Consider the following 20,340-nt stretch of genomic DNA (forward strand, 5'->3'; position numbering starts at 1 on the left):
TCCTTCTTTGCTCTCCTTGCCTTTTCTTTCAAGGGCTTCTTTTTGCATTTCACTGAAGATTGTACAGCTGTGTGTGTGTGTGTGTGTGTGTGTGTGTGTGTGTGTGTGTCAGTCCTGCACAAATTGTGGGAAACTGCATCACAGAATAAACTAATATTCTGGGCGATGGCCTCATTTTTCCAAAGCTGGTATACTATGATGATTAATGTGAGAAAGACAGACAAAATAACTTGCTTGCTACATGCTGGTTTCTATTTTTTTTTTTTACAGGGCAACAACAACAAAAATAAATAAATTCAATAAAAATTGAGGTCTTGCACTGTTCCAGATAACAGTATGTGCACTCCCGCTGTTTGTTATGGCTGAAGCGAGCTACAGTGGGATGTCATTTCACCAGTTCTCCCATCCTAATAGGGATAAAATTTGGCAAATGCCAGGCAGTCTACCTTCTTAAGTGTTTTTTACACTTATTGTAGACTTAAATTTTTTTACAGCCACACTTGTAACCTTTGAAATGCATATATATTCCACATTGTAGTGTATTAGCAGAGTGTGAAAGAGGACATAACAGGACATGTCTGCTCAATTTTGTGCATCTAAAGCAAACCTGCCACTCAAGTTATGTGGAAAACCATCAGAAACTGGCATTTTACCAGACACTGCCTTGCAGTTACATATATAAATTACTATATAAATGATGCAAGTAGTGTTCTCCTTTCATCTACTTGAGGGATAAAGTGAATGTATTATCCTTTTTTTTTTTTTTTTTTCCCCTGCCATCTTGGACCGAGCACCTAGAGGTATCAAGGGGTGGAAGGGCCAAAGAATTGGGATTCAGGAGCAGGTATGGTAGATGACAGCAGAGAGCTCTCTCTCCTCAAAGAGTAGACTGTCAATGTCCTCGCAAGGTCAGTCGAGTCCATAACAGAGGAAAAGTTTTGCTCCCTGGAGTGACACGCTCTCTTTCTTCTCAGCTCCATTCTTCTCCTCCCTGGCAGTGGGAGTCCAAAGTGTCTGTTTTTGCTGAGTAGAGTTGTGCAGCTCTCCGTCCCCTGAGATCTTGGCTCCCTCTGTTTGGATGTGTGTGTGTGAGAGTGGGAGACAGGGAGCGAGAGAGAGAGAGAGAAAAAGATGGGGAGACAATTTGTGTGTGTGTGAGGAAGAGTGATGGCGTTCATTCGGGGGCTGTTTGAGCGGATGCAGCAGAGCCGACTGAATGGGAAGCCACCGCCTGTTGTGTTTGTACACAAAGAGGCTCTTTTGTTTTGAAAGAAACAATTCAGCTTTTCACAGAAAGCCAGAGACCACAGACAACCTCGCCGCTGCCTTGAAGGACACACACAAGCACGCGCACACACACCACCCCATCCTTATGCCTGAGCCAATGTCTTTCACCTTTGTCTAATACAAAGGTGGGATAGAAGACAATGTTTATGCCTCTTTTGTAATGATTCTTTTCATTGCTGCCAAGTGAGAGGCTGAAGGTTGATGGATTTTTTGGAACCTGTTTTTTCTGATGTGCTTACAACTTTGGATACAAAAGAGGATGAACAGTTTGTGTCCTGACTGAATCTGTGTTTTTTTGAATACTGTGGGCCCATTGATGCAGTAGAATAGATGATGAATGCTTTTCATTGTGGTGGACATAATGATTTATTCATAATGTTACAGGTGTGGTAAGTATGATTGTTACTGTTCCATTGCACAAAACAACCACAATGCTTCTGCAAGGGTTTGATAGGGTTCTGTCATCAATATCAGTGACTCACTGTTTACTTTAGCGGGTTTTCTGGCTTTCAGAACTCACTTTTCTGACCACACTAGATTAATCCTCTGCAAAAAAGTGATAATCTCTGATAAAACAAATAACAAAATCCCATTGTAAGATGTTTTGCAGAGTTCAATGTCTCTTCACGCTTTATCAATTCTCCTCACATGAAACCACAGAGATATTTCAGATTCAAAGGGCTCTATTATGTTTACATAAAAACTCAGACAGTATCCTTGAGATTCATCAATGTGACTTTGAGGAGGTTTCAAACCTATAGCAGCCAACAAACACTTTTTTTTTCTTTTTTATTTATCTGCACATAATATAACAAAATGTTCTTTTATATTGTGCAGGATAACAATGAGGAGGATACTTTGTGAAATTAAAAGAAAAATAATTGGATGTTTACAATAAATAAAGCAGTCAGGACATATCACAGCATTACAATAATAATAGTATAGGAATAAGTAGGTGTATGAACACGAACTACAGAAAAATAAAACAAGGAACAACCAAATCTAAATAGTAAAAAATGAAACTGGACAACAGGTTTAGTTAACAAGTAAAATGAAATTGACAAGGTTTTTCAGGCAGCCTGAAAGTTGTTCCGGTGCCGTTTAGTCAAGAAATAACTTGTGCAGTACCAGCATTTATGAGGTGGAGTTGAAAGTTGCTCACTGTTGCTCTCCGTCTGCAGGAGAGTATATGAATCTCCATGGGAAGTGTCACTTGTGTGACATTACGTGTCAGCAGTGCCTCGGTCCAGAGAGAGACGACTGCACCAGCTGCCCCTTCACACGGTGAGACTGACATGGCTCTTCTGGACCAAAGACATGCACTGTCAGATGTGCAAATGTTTGCTTTAAAGAGTATGTTAGTGCTGCAGGAAGAGGAGTGCTTCTTGTTGCTTCGTGTATATATTGCTTTGGAGGCGAAGTAGCAGTTCTCTTCCATTAACAATCAAAAGCTGAAAAACTGTGCTACGACGTTGGATTTTTGTTGTTCCCTTGGTTTAACATTGTGGCCGTTAACACCCATGACCAAAGACACCCAGTAGTTTGCATGAAGCCTTTTTCTGATGTGAAATCTTTATTACACTGCAGAGGCAGTCCCTGCTAAGTAAGAAAGAACACACCTTACTCCCCCAGTGCTGATGCAAAGCTACAATTAGGACGTCAAACCCTCTGCAAGTTGTTTGGTCCACTGTGAAATTATGAGTTATGTGTTGATTTTCTTGTTTCTTTTCTTTTCTTTTTTTTTTAATTTAAATGGGCTAAGAGCAGACAGTGCTGTGCTGTGTGTGTGTGTATAAACAGTGACTGAGGCTAATTTTGAAAGTTCCTCCTGCAGGTTCTTTGATGATGGGCGCTGTGACATTCGCTGTCAGAGGGGGCGCTATGTCATGGGTAGGCAGTGCCACCTGTGCCACCACACCTGCCACGAGTGCGATGATGAGGGACCTGACAACTGCACCAGCTGTGACAAAGGTACAAAATCTGAAAACCTCAGTGCATAAAACTCATAATGACATGAAAAACAAACTCTTTCACCTTCTTCGATAATTCTCTACTGTAAAGCACACCTATTAGACAAAAACATTATTTGCCCTTGGAAAATAGAGCACTTACAGGATGCAGGTCATTAGGCAGTACATAAAAAACTAGAACAAACTTTGAGTTTTGAAATGCTATGAGTGGCAACATGGTGCAATGCTGAAATTATAATGGGCATGCGTGCTTTTTCGCCTTAGCCATGCAGCTCCTCTCAGGCTCATTCAGTCCCAAACAGCATTGAACCCCCGAGCCTTGTAATTCATTTGGTAAAGGTAATCCATCACTGTGAATGAGAGGCTGACAACTACTGTATGTTTTGCAAAGGTCTATCAGAACACTAAAAACAGGCTATAAACTTTTAAATTTTGAAAAAAAAAAAAGTTTCCTCTGTAGTTTCATATTAATACGCAGCTTTGGGAGCACTGGGAGAGGCCAGTTAGGGTGAAATGGGAGGGGGGCGTCTTAGTTTCACTTTGTGGTTATCCAATCTCTGCATTTTCCACTCCAAAACAAAACTTTCAACCAATATCTAATGTTCTGGTTACACTAGGATCCACCCTTGATCTTCACAATTACTAAGCCCTCATATTCTGGGAGTAACTGAGATGAGTTAAATATAGCAAATATCTCACAAGGTGATAAAAGCGCTAAATAAATGTGGTAAGTGAGCAGAAACTCTAATTACACTGTAATTAACCTTTCAGTGTCCCTGTCAGTGTTCACAGAGTGAAGTACAAAAGCCGACATCCCGTTGGAATGGCTAGATTTTTCATATTATTGTTATGGAAATGAATATCTTGCCTTGTAGCAAAATGTGCTGAGCTTATGTGTTCATGCTCGTGAAATTCTGCTTTTTGTAAAAGCTGCACAGGCCAAGCCAAGGCTCATTTGTGCCAGACTCCACCAATCAATCCTCTAAAAGTAAATGAATCTAATTAAAGGAGTAATTCAACCTAGGTCTGCCGATAGATGTGTTAAAAGGTTAATCAATCACCGGCTGTATCCTCATGCAGAGGTCACGGCACGTCTGGAAGAACTCACATCTGAGCTCCAAACTCTGACAAAGAAAAAAAAAGAGGAGTAGGATGTCCAGGATACTTGTGTTTTCTTTATTAACAAAGTTAAATGCTGCATAAATACAAGCAACAGATTCTATGTGTCACTGAATGCCTTCTGGCACCTTTAGACCTTTTTTATTACTGAAGAATCTTAATTTCTGTGACCCCGAAGACTCATGCAGGAAATCCAAAATCCATAAAAACCGGGTTTCATCAACATGAAGATAAGATATATGCGGAGAGTTTGCTTCTTGTGGGGATGTGAGGTTTTACATCAACAGCTGTTTAAAACAGAATCTGAACATCATTAGAGCCTCACAGGTGAAGAAATATCAACCCGATGGTGGTAGAAATAACTGTGTTTATCACAGTGTCACAGACGGTATTATGGCTGTCAGGATGAATGTATTTACACTGGGAAGATTCTATTACACACACACACACACACACACACACACACACACACACATGCTCACACATAAACCAGCCAGCCAAGGAGAAGATTAACACCAGATTTCCCTTTCACACACACTCTCCCTCGCACTCACGTGTGCACATACACTCTCAATTAGCCAGTAAGTTTGTCAGACACTGTTTGCAAATGTGGTTCCATTTAACTTTGGGTCTGACTGAAGCTCAATGAGACATAACAATAATAACATGAAGAGACCCTCCATCTGTCTCTTTCTGTGCCATTTCTCTCTCAAAAGAGTCCCTCTTATCTCGACCGGTCACAAAGGCGGTTCCGCACATATAGGCGCACTCATACATATTGAGCAGACATTTTATGATACTGACCTTTGAAACCGATACTTTTGAGATTAATGTGGGATTTTTCAACGACTGCTCTCTGAAGAGGAAAGAGAATAAAGCGTGTGTATAATAGAGGACAAAGGAAAGGATGAGAGAAGAAGAGAGGAAAAGTGGGATTTATGTAGAGTACCAGTAATAAAACTCATCAGTCTCAGAAGTAGTGATGCACACACACACACACACACGCACGAGTTCACAAAACTATAGAGTACAGAACTCTATCTTGTTTCTAGCCCCCTATATTATAGCAGGTTTTGCATTAGATTATTCAAGATAAATGTTCCACATTTCAAAGAAGTTATTACAATGTTAGAGCAAGGTTGAATTACTCAGTGGAGGCTTTATGTGTATGTGTGTGTGTATTTGCGAGCACATGAACATATAGGCTACATGTAATGGAATTTGCATATGCTCATAGTGTAGATGTTTTTAGGCCACATATATCAAAATTTCAATGAGTGAAGCCCAAGCAGCTCTCCATTTGTCCCCTCAAACTGTTGAGGCGATGAAACATGTTGATGAAAGACTCAGATGTGATGAAGAAGACACAATGTGGAATAAATATCTGTTTTGTGGATCTGCTCTTATACCAGTATTTAGTTGTTTCCAAAGTTCTTGCCCCTGAGTGCATTTTCCCCATAGACTTTTCCTTCTCTGTCCGTCCATCTAGATAAGTTCGGGGTGGACAGGTACCTGTTTCAGGGACAGTGTCGTGACGCCTGTCCGGAGGGGTTTTTCCATTCTTGGAGGAGACAGTGTGAGCCATGCCCCGGCAACTGCACCATTTGCACAGCGGCAAATCACTGTCTCCACTGTGGCCCAGGGCACAAGCTCAAAGACGACCGCTGCGTCCCGCTGGAGTGCGGTGCAGGTGAGAGACGCTGGAAGTCCACAGATCCAAACTCCAAACACACTCACGCAAGATGTGAACTCATAGCTGTCAGCGTAAATCCCACTTTTTGGTTTGACTGCAGCACTGATACGGGTCAGAAGAAATACGTTTAGTACCAGTTTTGTGTGTTCCTCTGCGTTTATCATGTCTGCAATGAAGAGTTTATTTGCAAAAATAGATAAATACCATTCCTGGGAAAAATAGCCACATTGCCTATGCATTATCCTTCCAGTGACTTTTTTTTTTTATTAGTAATGCCTTGAAAAAATTCTCTATAGAAATTAATACAAATACACTCTTTGTCCTTGTTGTGCATGTTCATGCTGTTTGTGACGTTAGGTGGTTAATGTCTAACTGTATTTTTCTGCCAAGGGAATGAATGAATGAATGAATGAATGAATGAATGAATGAGCCAATCAGTAAATCAGTACAGGGTGTGTGCCATAATGATTACCACACTTCTGTTGAATAATAAATCGTGAACGGCATCTGTATTACTGACATAGCTGTTTACCAGTGTATCAGTATAAATAGTGGGGGTTTTACCATGGCTGAAAATGTTTCCTAGCACACCGCCTTAAAGATGGTCCAAATTTGACAAAATTCACTTCACAGAAGACAGATACTCATAGATGACATCTCTATACACAGGTCACAGTTAAAGGAACAGTTCATTCAAAATACCAAAAAGATAGCTTCCTACTCACCCTGACTAAATCTGGACTGTCTATGAAACAGAAAGGCACAAATATTTATGAAACTGGTGCTACGTGACTAGAGAAAACTGGCAAAATGGTTCAAAATGCAGCAGTATTTTTTTGTAAGTGATCAGGGAGCTGTGGGTGCCGATGTTCATGTACATATACTGTCCACACTGTAATGATGCAAAGCTGGTTGAAAATCAGCAAAATCAGCCTTTCATCTATGCATCCATATAGTTTCTGTGTGATTTGGTGACGTTTCCAGTCTCTGCCGCTGCTATCCATCCCTGGTGTTGTTCTGCAGGAAACAGTTCCCAACAAAACTCTTCACCCTGAGGGCTGTGGATTATGCCAGATATCAGCGCCATTGTCTTTGGAATAACCTGTGACTGATGAGTTTTCATTTTTTGTCAGGTTGAACTCCACCAATGAGTATGAATTTGTATCAGGGTGCTGGGAAACAGTGGACTGGAAACCTTGCTAAATCACACAAAAACTATCTGGATGGATAGATTATGCTGAGCTTAAGTGAGAAAATTTGTTTTTTGTATTTTGGGTGAACTGGATACTAATTTCTCTGAACCACCTCATGAATTAGTGCAAGAAAATGAGCTTCTTGTCATTTTGAGTGTATCAGCAGTTTAAATGTTAAATATTGTCTTACTAGGCATAATAAGCCATCATTTATGAAGTACTAGGCATAAAAAGTGGTCATCTCTTGAAATTAGTTTTTTTTGTCATTGATGTGCCATTGTTTCTGTGTTTGCTCTTAATTTGTTAAATTCAAGAACGTGCTGAATTTTATTTCCTCGTTGGAGAGATTGTGAGGGATAGTGCATGCGCTGTACTTTATCTCACTTGATGAGATAAAGTGTAGGTGCCAGCCAATGGAAGGTTGAGAAAGAAGTGATAAAATATCAAGTTTTTTTTTTGTTGTTGTTTTTTTGGAGACGTTTAAGATGAGGGAGGAGTGGAGGGGGCTGTACATGTGAATGAGTGAGACAGAAGGAGAGCGAGCTGGCAGCGGAGAGAGAATAAACGCGATTACAGTAAAGATGAGAGTGTGTATGTGAGTGTGTAAGGTGTGTGCGGGGGAGGATGAGAGGAAATTCTTATCATATGTGGTAGGCAGGTCTCAACAGGTTCCTCTCCCTTCAGACAGCTTGAACTCTGCGGCGCTGAGGAGAACCGTGATTCACACCTTCAGCTGGCATGTTTGTCTGTTGTGCTCGTCTGGCCATGCTGCCGTTTACACTATCTGTACATCTCTCTCTCTCTCTCTCTCTCTCTCTCTCTCTCTCTCTCTCCCTCAGTTCAGTTCAGTTTATTTCAAACACCCTTTATAGTAATGCCAAGAAAAGCAATGACATGGCACTGATTGACGTGACATAAGTAATCAGTACAACATACCAGTGATACATAATGAACTTATTAAAAAAACTGAGAAATAAGGACAAAGGAAATAGAGTTTCATTCTGAAATTAGATATTTCAATATATATTATATTATAGTATATATCAAAAAAAGTGACACCTGTTCTTACAGAATGATTGGTGGCACTAAAGTAATTTTTATGATGGTTTGTTTTGAGAGGCAGGCAGCGCCTTGATTGTTGCGTCAATGAGATATGCACGACTCGAACAGTGTGACAAAATGTTTTAAGGCTTCAAACTAAAACTCAGCTTTCTTTATCACTAAGCTTTATTTTAAACCAAGATTCTTTCTTTCTTTCTTTATTTATTTATGTATTTTGAAACTGTTGAGCAGTACGTATAATGTGACATTTTCCCCTCCAAAATGGATATATAACATTTCAGAATGAAACTGTTCAAATGGTAACCCTGGAGCGTTTCTCTGTCTTTTCATCTCTCATCCTCTCTGTCTCTTTCATCACATTTTCTCATGTCATCAACTCTCTTGTGGCTCTGTGTCCATCAGGTGAGGTGACAGACCCAGAGTATGAGGACTGTGAACCCTGTGAGGAGGGCTGCAAGACATGCAAGCGCAGTGAGTAGACCACATCGGTCTTGTTTTCTCTCATTTTAGTATTTTCTCTCTCTCTCTCTCTCTGTCTCTCTCTCCCTCTCTCGCTCTCTCTCCCTTGCCAACAAGTAATCAGATGATTGAAATATTTGGAATATTTTGATTGAAATTTGAGGCTTCATTGATTTACTTTTGCTGAGACATGTTGGAGGGCCTTTGCCCGTTGTTGTCCCTCGCTCTTCACAGTGCACTCTCTAACACTCTGCATACTTCCTGTAAAAGGTGAAGACCTTCTGTTTACAGGTGAATCATCAAAATTGCACCAAGTCTGCTGCACTGTACAACCTCAGACCACCTCTGACAAATTAACTACACATCTCTTTAATCTCAGACACCTCACCCTGTCTGGCGATGCCACGTTAGTGTTTGGCTTCATGTAGACACGAAATATCTGGTGTTAAACTGTTCACGATGCAGATGTGATTATCTCGTGGTATCCTCCACAGGGAAAAACCACAATGAATCTAATTTTTCTCAATTTAGCTCGCCATTATCTAATCTGCACCACAAAGGGTGAAAAAAATGGATTTTCCAGTCTTGTGTATGTGCTGCGAGCAAGTATTTCTTCTACCACTGCTGATTACCTACAAACTTTAAGTGTATGCCATAAATCACCATAGCTCTGTATGGAGCCGGAAAAAAAAAACCTTCCTACAGAGACGAGAGAGGGTTTCTCTTATTCTGAACATTCCTGAGTGAATAAAAAAATGTAAAAAAACAAACAAAGGTTATCTAATTTTCATACTTTGTGCTCATAAACCATCCCTGTCAGTGGAAATGACATCAGTAGGAGAGCACTTCCTTCTCCCAGAGATGATTACCACCATACCAGAGAATGCTGTTATTGTGCTGAGCTGGTTTGAGTAGACGGGCTGTTATTATGTTATTATGCATTCTGGGTGGAATATCTTCACTGTCACCCCCCCACCACCCCCACCACAGCCACCCTGCCACCCACTCTGTCTTAGTAATCATAATTCTGCGAGCTGAACGAGTCAGTCAGCAGATTAGATGGAAACTTTGAGATTGTTGCCCGTGCGCTGCGACGCCATGGGCTGAAGTGGAGATGAAATGAGCAATCACTGGTGACAAACACTGGGGTGTTGGTGTAAGCGCGTGTGTGTGTCAGCGCCTCACACTGTATCAGTGTGTGCGCATGTGTGTGCTTGTTTGCAGGTGCAAGCCTTTCCCAGTGTGTGTTCGTAGTACACGCTTCTGTGTGCGTGTGTGTGTGTGTGTGTGTGTGAACTCTATCGATGAGCTTGTCAGCCTGACAGCATGTGATAAGATTGAGCAGCTTCTATTCAGTCCCATCTCTTTCATCAAATCACTTCTATACTCTTCTCCACTCATCATTGCTTTTAATACTCCCATCTTCTTTGCTTTCAGACACGTATATACTGTAGACTTATGGTGTGAACACACACTGTAATAGGATCAGGCCCACAGCTCAGATTCATAGCTGTGTGTAGCTTCAGGGCATGGCAGTAGTGCTCATGTCCCATGTTGCTCAATGGACCGACACCACCAGGGTTCGAGGTTCCATTCTCTTTTTAATGCAAAGGCAGAATGAGGTGCTAACACTGCCAGGGTAAAGGACGTCCGCCCTCGCAGTGTGAACAGCACCAGGCACCTGCCACACAGAGCAGGCCAGCACCTACACTATCTACAACAACGGCACTTTGATCCAAACTGTTTCCAGAGGGATCAAAACTGTGTTGTGACAGTTTTGTACTGAATAACTGGATGACATAAACCAGGTATGTACTATCTGTCTGTTCCAATGAAACACTACACCAGGTGTTTTCAGGTCCTCCTCTCTTGCTAAGGGTGTGCTAATCAGTGACCTTACCTGCAAAATAAAAAAAAAAAAAAAAAAAAATCTCCATCTCGACAAGTCATTTAGTCTTATCTTTAGTTGTAACATCTTGAAAGATGAGAAAATTCCACTAGTTCCAAAGCAGTTTCACTTGTTTAATTTTCTTTTTCTTGGACCAAGTACAAATATGTTGAAACAAGACAGAATAGGGTAGATCAGCCCACTAGTATCAAGAAAATGTTACTCAATTCAAGAAAAATCTGGAAACATGGTGATTATCATTGGAAACAAGTGGGGTTATCTCATCCCATTGGAAGATTTTTTTTTTTTGCTTGAAGATAAAGATAAAGATTGAATATGAAATCAAGGGCAAATTTCCTGGATGTAGATTAGGCCTTAATTTTGAATGGAGATTCATTGTACAAAAATCAGTTTAATCCAGGACTAGTCTTAATTTATGCCCAGGAAACCAGTCCAAATGGGTGGTTACATAATATGGAGATTACAGTGTGGATAATCTTGGACCTCAATGGCTCATTTTCGCCTGTGCCTCCTCCAGTAGGTACCACTGCTGAAACATCTCTAATCAATCAGAGCACCCATTAATCCCTCTCTCTCCAGCAACTGTGCCCCCTTTCTTTACTTGTAACGGCTCTAAGATAGACATTTTAGCAAAATCTATATGCAGAAGTGTTTTTTTTCCACTTTGCATCCCAGCTTTTTTGATACCTTAACACTGGTTCATGATGACTGCCGACAAACCAGCCATTGTCTGTGCAACGATGGCCAGTGCTCTTTTGTAGGTTAGCCTCCCTCAGAGCTTTCACCTATCAGCTCCTCATAAACACGAAGGTGTGACCAGTCAAGTTAAGTCAAGTCAAGCGGATTTATACACTCCTTCATTACAAAAGAATGTCAGAAAGGACTTCACTTGTCTAGATCGCAAAACAAAATGATGCGGTACGGCATGGGAAAAAAATGAAACACACGTCAAACAATTTCAGGCTGTTTTACTCTTTGCTCTCATGTTGCCTGCAGCCTTACCATCACTACTGAGGAAACTGCTGCTGTTACTGGAGCATTTTCTGTCAGATCGGTCTTGCCTTTGCCTGTGAACAACAGAATGGCGTCCAATACTTGGTCCAAATATTTTCTATGTTGTTGTATATCAGATAAATTCAAGAGCTCAACAGTTACTTCATTGTCCTGTCCCAGGGAATTTCTTTTGGCAGCCAAATTTATAAAAAAACAAACAAACGTTAGAACAAAACATGAAACAGTAAAAACAGTGAAAACCATCAGTACAATGATGGTATATCAATACACCATGTTCATTTAGAATCATCATATAGTTAAAGTGACTTCCATGTCTAATCATCGAAGCAGGCTTGTAATACACAGAATTTAACATTATCAAGGCACTTTAGATAAATTAACTTCTGACCCCATCTGTTAAGGCTGCCGTGCATCTAAATGTCTGTCCTGATGGTAAAAACTCTGTCTCTTTGTCCAGAGGATGTTCATGGTATTGTAGAATAGGCTTGGCTTTCTTCACTGGTTGTTTATAATAAATAGCAGATAGCTGCAACAGTTTGACCCTGATGCTCTTACCTGTGGAATTAGTAATATTATACAGCTGATTTTGATTGTGTCAACCAAACTAAGGTACAAGGTAATCACTGAAAAGGTGCTGTGTGCACTGAGTGGCATATCTGGTAGCCACTAAAACTTTCTCAAAGACTTTTGTGTAATGCACCTTTAAGGTGGACTTTAAGGAGGCTGATGGCACACTGAAGGTCCAGCTCACCCCACCTGCAGTGCTCATCCGCTTTCATCCTGTTTAGCCCTTATCACATTGAACCACGTATTTTTTTTTTTTTTTACTAAATGCACATAGTGTGTGCACTGAAGTGATGACTGATTCCTATAAAAGCACAGGAGCGTCAGACGTATCCTGTTTGATTAACAGAAAGATGAAGTTGGCATTGGGCGCCTGAGAGAAGCCATATTCCTCATGGAACATTTCTTCATTAAATTTGTGCATACATCCTCCCGCTCTCTGTCAACAACACACCTCTCGATGTCTTCTTGATATGCAAATTTAGCAACTCTCTCCCTCTGTAAGTGATGATGTGAAGTGATCGTAAAACTGAGTACTGACTCCAAGTTCCTCCAACTTCATTATAGAGTTTGTGTCACCTGTTTTTATGGCAAATGAGTATCCACACACTGAGTTCAGAGCGTATACTGCTCCTGTGTGTGTGTGTGTGTGTGTGTGTGCATGCGTGCGTGCGTGCGTGCGCGTGTGTGTATGTGTGTATTTGTCTCACTGGGTATGTGTTTCATAAGCGAGTGCATGTACTTAAGTGAATGCGTGTATCCTGTGTGTATCTGTGTGTGTGTGTGTGTGTGTGTGTGTGTGTTTGTGTGTGTGTGTGTGTGTGTGCAAGTACATACTTGAGATTGTGTATGCCTATTTAAATTCTGTTGAAATTTCCCCCCTGGCTCGCACAATTAATATTTATGTGGGCACTATTTTCTCTCTTCACATAGACACAGCCTGAAGGCATGATTTCCGGCTCATCGTTTGCTCTCTCCCTTATTCTATACCTCCGTCCCCTCCCACCTTCCCTTTCTCTCAGTCTGCCTCTGTATGAGTAATTGCTTTCACAGGTAGTGGCTTGTCGACTCTGCATTGAAGTGCAAACCAATGCAGTGCTAAGTTGTGGGTGCTGGAAGGCCTAGTGAAGAGAGAGAGGGAGAGGGAGAGAGAGAGAGAGAGAGAGAGAGAGAGAGGGAGGGACAGAGACAGGGAGAGAGAGGAGAGGAGAAGAGAGGGTGTTGGGGGATGATGGAGGATTTTCTCAAGAGCAGAATGTAAGAATGTCCCATGGGAAACTCTGCAGAATGGGCTTTTTTTTCTAGATATTTCTCTCTCTCTCTCTCTCTCTCTCTCTCTCTCTCTCTCTCTCTCTCTCTCTCTCTCTCTCTCTCTCTCTCTCTTCTCCTCTTCTCACTGTCTCTCCTTGTCTCTGCATCTGTTCGTCTGTCTCCATCTATCCCTCCTCTCTTACCCTCTTCCTCTGTCCTTGGAGATGTTTTGACATCTCTGGACTGAGGGATGACAGGAAGGTGCTTCCACCCTTACCAGTTGGATGGTTTTGAGTGACAGGAAGAATTAATTAAATTGGGAGAGAAATGAACTTCTTCAGTGTGTGCATAAACACACGCACACACTCACATGTGAATTATTTATTAATGTCTCCACATATTTTTCAGTACGTGAATAGCAAAAAAAAAAAAGTAAATATCAAGATGTTTTACATAACCTGTCAATCACATTATGCATGCTTTTGTGTCATTCAGCAAGGTACACACCAAGTACAAGGTGAACAGGCAGCACACACTCACACACGTGTGTACATGCACACGCGTGCACTCTCCACCTACACCTAGGGGCTTGTACAGTGGCATCAGACTTCAGATACAAATCATGGAAGATGTCAGAAATCAGACACGTGAACTGAAAAGGCCACAGAGACTCTTTGTTGTGTGAAGACTTCTGGGTTGTTTTGTTTACTTGTCTGACATTGATTCATGTTGCAGTGCCATTCAATTCCACAATGAGCAGACTGAATTTATTTTGTGTTGTCAGAGTGCCCCCTGCTGGTGACTAGTGGAAACTGGATCTGAGAAGTACAGGTGCTGCCTGTGGTGCATTTTGTACAAGATAGGATAGAAGATATTTTTTTTCACACTGATAATACTTAAGTTTTTTGTGTACATATGACTATCTATCTATCTATCTATCTATCTATCTATCTATCTATCTATCTAGCAAAACACCTTGGATTGGTCTCTAGTCCAGACTAATGTAATTAGACCTGGATGATTGAAAACATCCACAGATATCTAATCGATATAAAGAAAAGAATCAATTAATCCCTGTGAATTTTGGTGTGCTAGTTCTTGGACTGTTGCTGCTACAGATGTTTGTACAAACAAGTGAAAATGTTCTGTCAAAGTTAAATGCGCACTGAACTGAGAGCACAACAGCAGAATCTGCAGGGCTGACTCTCAGAGGCTCTCATTGTGCTGATCTCTCCTCATCTCAACCTCCTCGCTCTGAGGCTGGAAACCATTTTTAACAGCCATGAATGCAGAATCTGTAATCAGTGATAAGTTTTGATTTTTACTCTCCACAACAGAGGAGCATCATCATCAGGGAACTGTCTGTCTCACCTGTGAAGACGGCTACTACCAGTAAGTCTCTTTTGTTAAGATCATCACGTAAGTAATGTGTTATTAGACCACATTGAAAACTCTGGCACCTTGCATGTTTTTGATGAGCCTGGGCAGCAAAATGCATACATACTCTCTAAAAGTAACTTAAATGTAACTCTTTGTCTTACTAGTAACAGAGAAATGAAGGTTACAGCTTTCCACAATTCATGTAGTTTGCCCTGACATCATGCCACAAATTGGCAGTTACCTACTCTCCATCTGGCTCTGAATTTCATATAAATTGTAACAAGGGCTGGACGCCCCAGAAGCTCACCTGGTAGAGCGTGTACAACTTGTCAAGGCTGAGTCCTGATGGCAGCGAATATGAGCCCAGGCCATTCGCCAAAAGTCAACCTCTCTCTCTCTCCCCTGCCTGTCCTGTCTCTCTCTACTGTCACTATCAAATAAAGCAGAAATGCCAAAAAAGTGTAACAAGTACTAGGACCCAGAGCTTATAAGATCCATGGCAAACTCTGCCCCTGGACTCCACTGTATGTCTTATATGTGCTGCCACATACCACCAATAATTTGGCCATTAAATTCTACTTTCAGATTCAAAATAATAACTTTCCTCCAACACTTGCTGCTCTACTTCCAAGACACAACAAAAGACAGGACTGCATCAGCCAATCAGTCTCAGATGCACTCATCCCCATACCAGCTTACAAAAAAAAACTATGGTCGGACATAATTTGTTCATACATACACAAAAATCTGGAATAAGATCCCATATTATGTTAGGCCAGTAACCTCAATTATAGAATTCAAATAGGCTGATAAATGTTATCTGATGGAAGAACACAAGTGCACACTTGTGTCTGTGTAGCTGTTATGCTTTGTTTGTTGTTTTGTTTCTGTGATTTTTTTGTCCTTTTTTATGTGTGCTCATGTTCATATTGATAGCAATACTGAGTTCTTTCTCTCTCTCTGTCTCTTTCTCTCTGTCTGTCTGTCTGTTTGTCTATCAGATTGGGTTCAGACTGTTATCGGTCCTGCCCAGACCGGACCTACGATGTGAAAGACTCGATGGTGTGTGCTAAATGCGAGGACTCACGATGTGTCAACTGTGACCAGCACCAGTGCTACTGGTGTGAGGACGGGTTCTACGTCTCTGGTAACATTTACTTTACTACACCTTAGGACCATGTTAGAATATAAATATCAGCTGAAATGGATAGGCTGGGATGTCCCACCTAGAAGCACTGCCACCTCACCTAAAGGAAATCATTTCGTTTCACTGTTGCTATATGCCGAAGTCTAAAATGCCTTTTCAGATCCTTTCCACTCCCTCGAGGAACATTTCTGAGGGAAATGAGGCTTGCACACTGCTTCAGACAAAATGCTGCCAGTGGCATATCAGGTTTACAGTGTTCAGGAAGATGTTTCATTGATTTGAATATAATCATTAGACTCTACTGGTAATCCAATAAATAGACTGGACTGCAAATTTTCACTGCAAAATGAAATGTCCATTGAAAAAAAATACTCCTACTCTTCCGTACTGACTTCTGGTAGAAGACTTAGTATTGGAGTTAGGAGTCTCCTTGACATTTCTTGAGGACAGAATCATATCTGTTTTTCAAATACTGTCTCTTGAATTGGTAGCAACATTTTTGCAAAGTGAATACATTGCATTTTGGAATGACACATTTAATTTTTAGAACAAATTATGCTTTTATCTAGGACTTAACAAATGTTACAGCAAAATATGACATCAGCGTCTATAATCACAAACATCCTGATGAAGGAAAAAAAAGTGCGAGGCATGACACTTTGTTGCTTAGATTGCGCTAAATGCAGGTAGAGAAAAAAAAGGAAGGGATTCTATGCCTCTGCTAGTCGGAGAGTGTCAGTGTTTGTGTATGCATGGCTTATCAAGCGCATGCATCCCTCCTTGTATTTGTGTGTGTGTGTGTCCCAGATGGAGAGTGTGTGGATCACTGCAAGGAAGGTTTCTTTGTGGACGAGGAGAGCCAGGACTGTGAGCCATGCCACCGTGCCTGTCGTACCTGTGGGGGGCCAAAATTTGACGACTGCGACTCGTGTGAGGACGGTTTCACACTGCAGGATGGGGAGTGTTTGCAGGACAGAGTAAAGTCTGCCCCCTGCCCTGATACACACTTCAAGAACAGTATGTTGATTTTACCGCAGTATCTGACCAGCAGATTGCAGTTAACATGTTATAAAATTAGCTTTGGCCTGAGCTTTTTAATTTGTAAAATAATGAAAGTGCCAGATAAAGTTTAAAATTCAACAGCAGTTATAGTAGGGGGTGTTTACGTTTGTCATTGTGGTTGAATTTTATCATTCATCTTGAGTTAAAATGTGAATAGAATCATTTTGCCTGGATTTCCCTATAAGTGTAAAGACCATACAAATTTCAGTTTCTGTGGTAAAGACATAGTGCCATGCTGGATTCCTGGAAGACAAACATTTGAACCATGTCTGCACTTACACAGCCACAAATAAAAAACTAAAAAAAGTTTCCTAGCAAACCCATATGAAACAGATTGGGCAGTTAGCTCAACTTAAACTGTGTTTTCAATCAGAAAGTGTTGATATAGACATGTTGAGTTTAAAAAAAAAACAGATATATGATTCTGAGTGTTCTTACCCTCACCCTTAGTTCTTCCTTCACTCATTTTTTGTCCCTCATGTCCCACTCTTCTGTCCCAGTGACTATTTCCCATTTGTGTGTCATAAGATAAAGGTGAATGTGTGCAGTGCCACCCCTCCTGTAAGACATGCTCTGATGCAGGGAAGGCCGACTGCAACAGCTGCGACGCAGGTACAGACACTCTGTGAAAGACGTTTGAACGGAATCATATCGCTCTATTACAGCGTCGTTTTGCAAACTATAGGTTGAAATGGTTTGTGGGTTTTTAGCGGGCACACATGTTTTAATAAGCATGTGGGTGGAAAACTTTGTGGAAAACTCTGCTCTACATGGTATCTAAGGATTAGTGTTTTTTGGACACTTACCTCTGCACTCTCACACATTATTTTTACATATAATTATTCTTGTTAATGTGTCGGTGGTGTGATTTGTCTCTCTGTGTCTAGGCCGTTTCCTGACTGCCCGACAGTCCTGCGTCTCGCGTTGTCCGCCCGGTTCGTTCCCCAACAGGACGTCCCGCCTGTGTGAAGACTGCCTGCCTGGGTGTACTGTGTGCCAGGATGCCAAGCGGTGCCAGCGGTGTCGCAGCGGGTACACACAGCTTTATCTGCAGGATGGAGTGTGTGTGTTGGAGTGTCACAGGTGCAGTCAATTCTACTGTGAATCAAACTGAAACAAGAACTTGCATTATAAGATACTAAGAGATCAACAATAATATCTGTTTTTTTCTTTTATCTACTGCTCTTTTTCCATCTTTTCTCACCTGTGCTCCTACTTTGCCCTGTCTGCTCTTCCTCTCATCTCCCCAGAGGGTTTCCTCAAGGTGGTGTGTGCCAGCCATGTGGCCCAAAGTGTGCATCTTGCCAGGGAAATGCCTCCCACTGCCTGAGCTGTGAGAGTCAGTACTTTTTGCTGGACCACTCATGCAGGAGCCACTGTCCCGAGGGCTACTACGCCACTGCCACAGACTCTGAATGCCTTCGCTGCCCGCCTGACTGTAAAGAGTGCAACCATGACGGCCTGTGCCAGGGTGAGAAAACAGCGGGGAGACATCGAGGGGAGAGGGAAGGAGGAGAGAGATGGAGGGAATGATGTCAAGTCAAGTCAAGTCAGTTTTACTTATCTAGCCCAATATCGCAAATTATATAATTTAATTTGATGGAAGATGATGGAAGATGACAAGAAGGATGGTGAAAACATGAAAGGGTGGAAGAAAGAGTGATTGTGAAGAGGGGTCAAGAAGAGAATGGTTAAAATGAAGGGTGGGAGGGAGTATTGGAGAAGAAGACAGAGGGGGCTTAGTACCAGATGAAGATCAAACTACTAAGAAATAAGTTATATATCTGGCTATATATCACTGGGGAAACTGAGACGTGGGCAGGAAGATAGAGGGAGGGATGGCGATGGAGATACTCGGGGAGTTAGTGTGATTGAGGGAGTAAAAGAAGTAAGGAAGAGACGATAAGAGTCACATGCAAGCTGCAAAAACTGAAAAATCAGATTTTTTGGTCTTTAAATCTTGCTCTTGCTTTGGAAATTCCAGCCTAGTCTTGTGATTAGGTTTGTATTTCTAAGGCCGCAGTGAAAATTGGCTCACAAGTGCAAGAAAATTCTGAAAGTAACACTTGAAGTAGTAATGCTTAAAATTGTCAGAATCTTCTCAACTATTATTTTAGAGAGATGAAATGCTTGTCTAATCTGGCAAAGAATTGTCAGCAGTGGCTCTGTGACAGAGACAGAAAGCCCAATGCAAGGATGCCCCTTTTTTTCTTCTTACTTCATGTCCACGTGGAGCTTGTACACTGTAATTCACATACACACAAAGCTGCATAAAATGTCCTGTAAAATAATACATCCATCCATCCATCCACCTTCTGCCGCTTATCCGGTAAAATAATACAACTCGGATATATTATTACTGACTTAATGAGAGATGTCCCAACACCAACTGGAGTGCAAAATTTGGAAAATCTTTATGACAGCTTGTGGAGTACGGCCAAGTACAAGTGACAACTTTATCCAGTTGCAGTCCACAACAAGTAAGACCAAAGTCAAACTAACAGTGGCCGACCCAACACCAAATATTTAAGTAACTGGGTTTGCCATGTGATTATTTGACTGGCTTATTGATTGGTCAGTCTATTCATGCCTATAAAAATATCTAATTTATTTATATAAAATAGCTTGTTTTGTTTTTATTCTATCAGAGAAAAAAATGTATATCTACTGAAAATGTAATGAGTAATTCATCATTAAAGTAAGTTGTGGTAGCAGCTTGAAAAGTCCAATTTTCCATAGAAGTGTTCCAGTTTGCATCCCAGCTGTCCTCTGCTGTTTCATAACGCCAAAGCCTGTAATCTCAACATTTGCAAAAAGTAGATGAAAGCTCCTCTTTCCCCCTCTTCTCTTCTCTCTGTCTTCTTTGCTCTCCCAGAGTGTGCTGAGTACTTCTTCCTTCATGAGGACAAGTGCGTGGACGACTGTCCCGCTGGTTACTTTGCCAATGAGGAGCAGCAGGAATGTCAACACTGCCATGTCGACTGTGCCTCCTGTGACGGACCGGACTGGGACGACTGCGATGTGTGTCGCAACCCAAAAGCTGTCCGCTACAACGGAGAGTGTCTGCCCCAGTGTCCCACCAACACTTACCATGACCAGCTCACCCATGAATGCAGGGGTAGGGATGTTTATATGTATGTCTGTGGGAAGTTACACTCATGCACACACACCAACATTTTTTGGTGTGATTGTGTCAAAGTTTAACACGGTGGCACATAAACTGTGTTTGC

At 41.4% G+C, this 20,340-nt stretch overlaps 1 protein-coding gene across 2 annotated transcripts in view; it reads left to right on the forward strand.

The window, feature by feature from the left end:
• pcsk5b (proprotein convertase subtilisin/kexin type 5b) overlaps nucleotides 1-20,340 on the forward strand; it is a 98,024-nt gene that overhangs the window by 73,962 nt on the left and 3,722 nt on the right. For both annotated transcript variants that reach the window (XM_030060569.1, XM_030060570.1), the window contains 12 exons: nucleotides 2,469-2,571; nucleotides 3,122-3,258; nucleotides 5,866-6,066; nucleotides 8,727-8,799; nucleotides 9,452-9,455; nucleotides 14,861-14,913; nucleotides 15,903-16,048; nucleotides 16,856-17,065; nucleotides 17,639-17,722; nucleotides 17,998-18,193; nucleotides 18,361-18,581; nucleotides 19,986-20,228. In XM_030060569.1, coding sequence (XP_029916429.1) covers nucleotides 2,469-2,571; nucleotides 3,122-3,258; nucleotides 5,866-6,066; nucleotides 8,727-8,799; nucleotides 9,452-9,455; nucleotides 14,861-14,913; nucleotides 15,903-16,048; nucleotides 16,856-17,065; nucleotides 17,639-17,722; nucleotides 17,998-18,193; nucleotides 18,361-18,581; nucleotides 19,986-20,228 — 1,671 coding nt within the window. The remainder of the gene's footprint in view (nucleotides 1-2,468; nucleotides 2,572-3,121; nucleotides 3,259-5,865; nucleotides 6,067-8,726; nucleotides 8,800-9,451; nucleotides 9,456-14,860; nucleotides 14,914-15,902; nucleotides 16,049-16,855; nucleotides 17,066-17,638; nucleotides 17,723-17,997; nucleotides 18,194-18,360; nucleotides 18,582-19,985; nucleotides 20,229-20,340) is intronic.

The sequence above is a fragment of the Myripristis murdjan genome, chromosome 9, assembly GCF_902150065.1.
Source record: "Myripristis murdjan chromosome 9, fMyrMur1.1, whole genome shotgun sequence".
Lineage (NCBI taxonomy): Eukaryota > Metazoa > Chordata > Actinopteri > Holocentriformes > Holocentridae > Myripristis > Myripristis murdjan.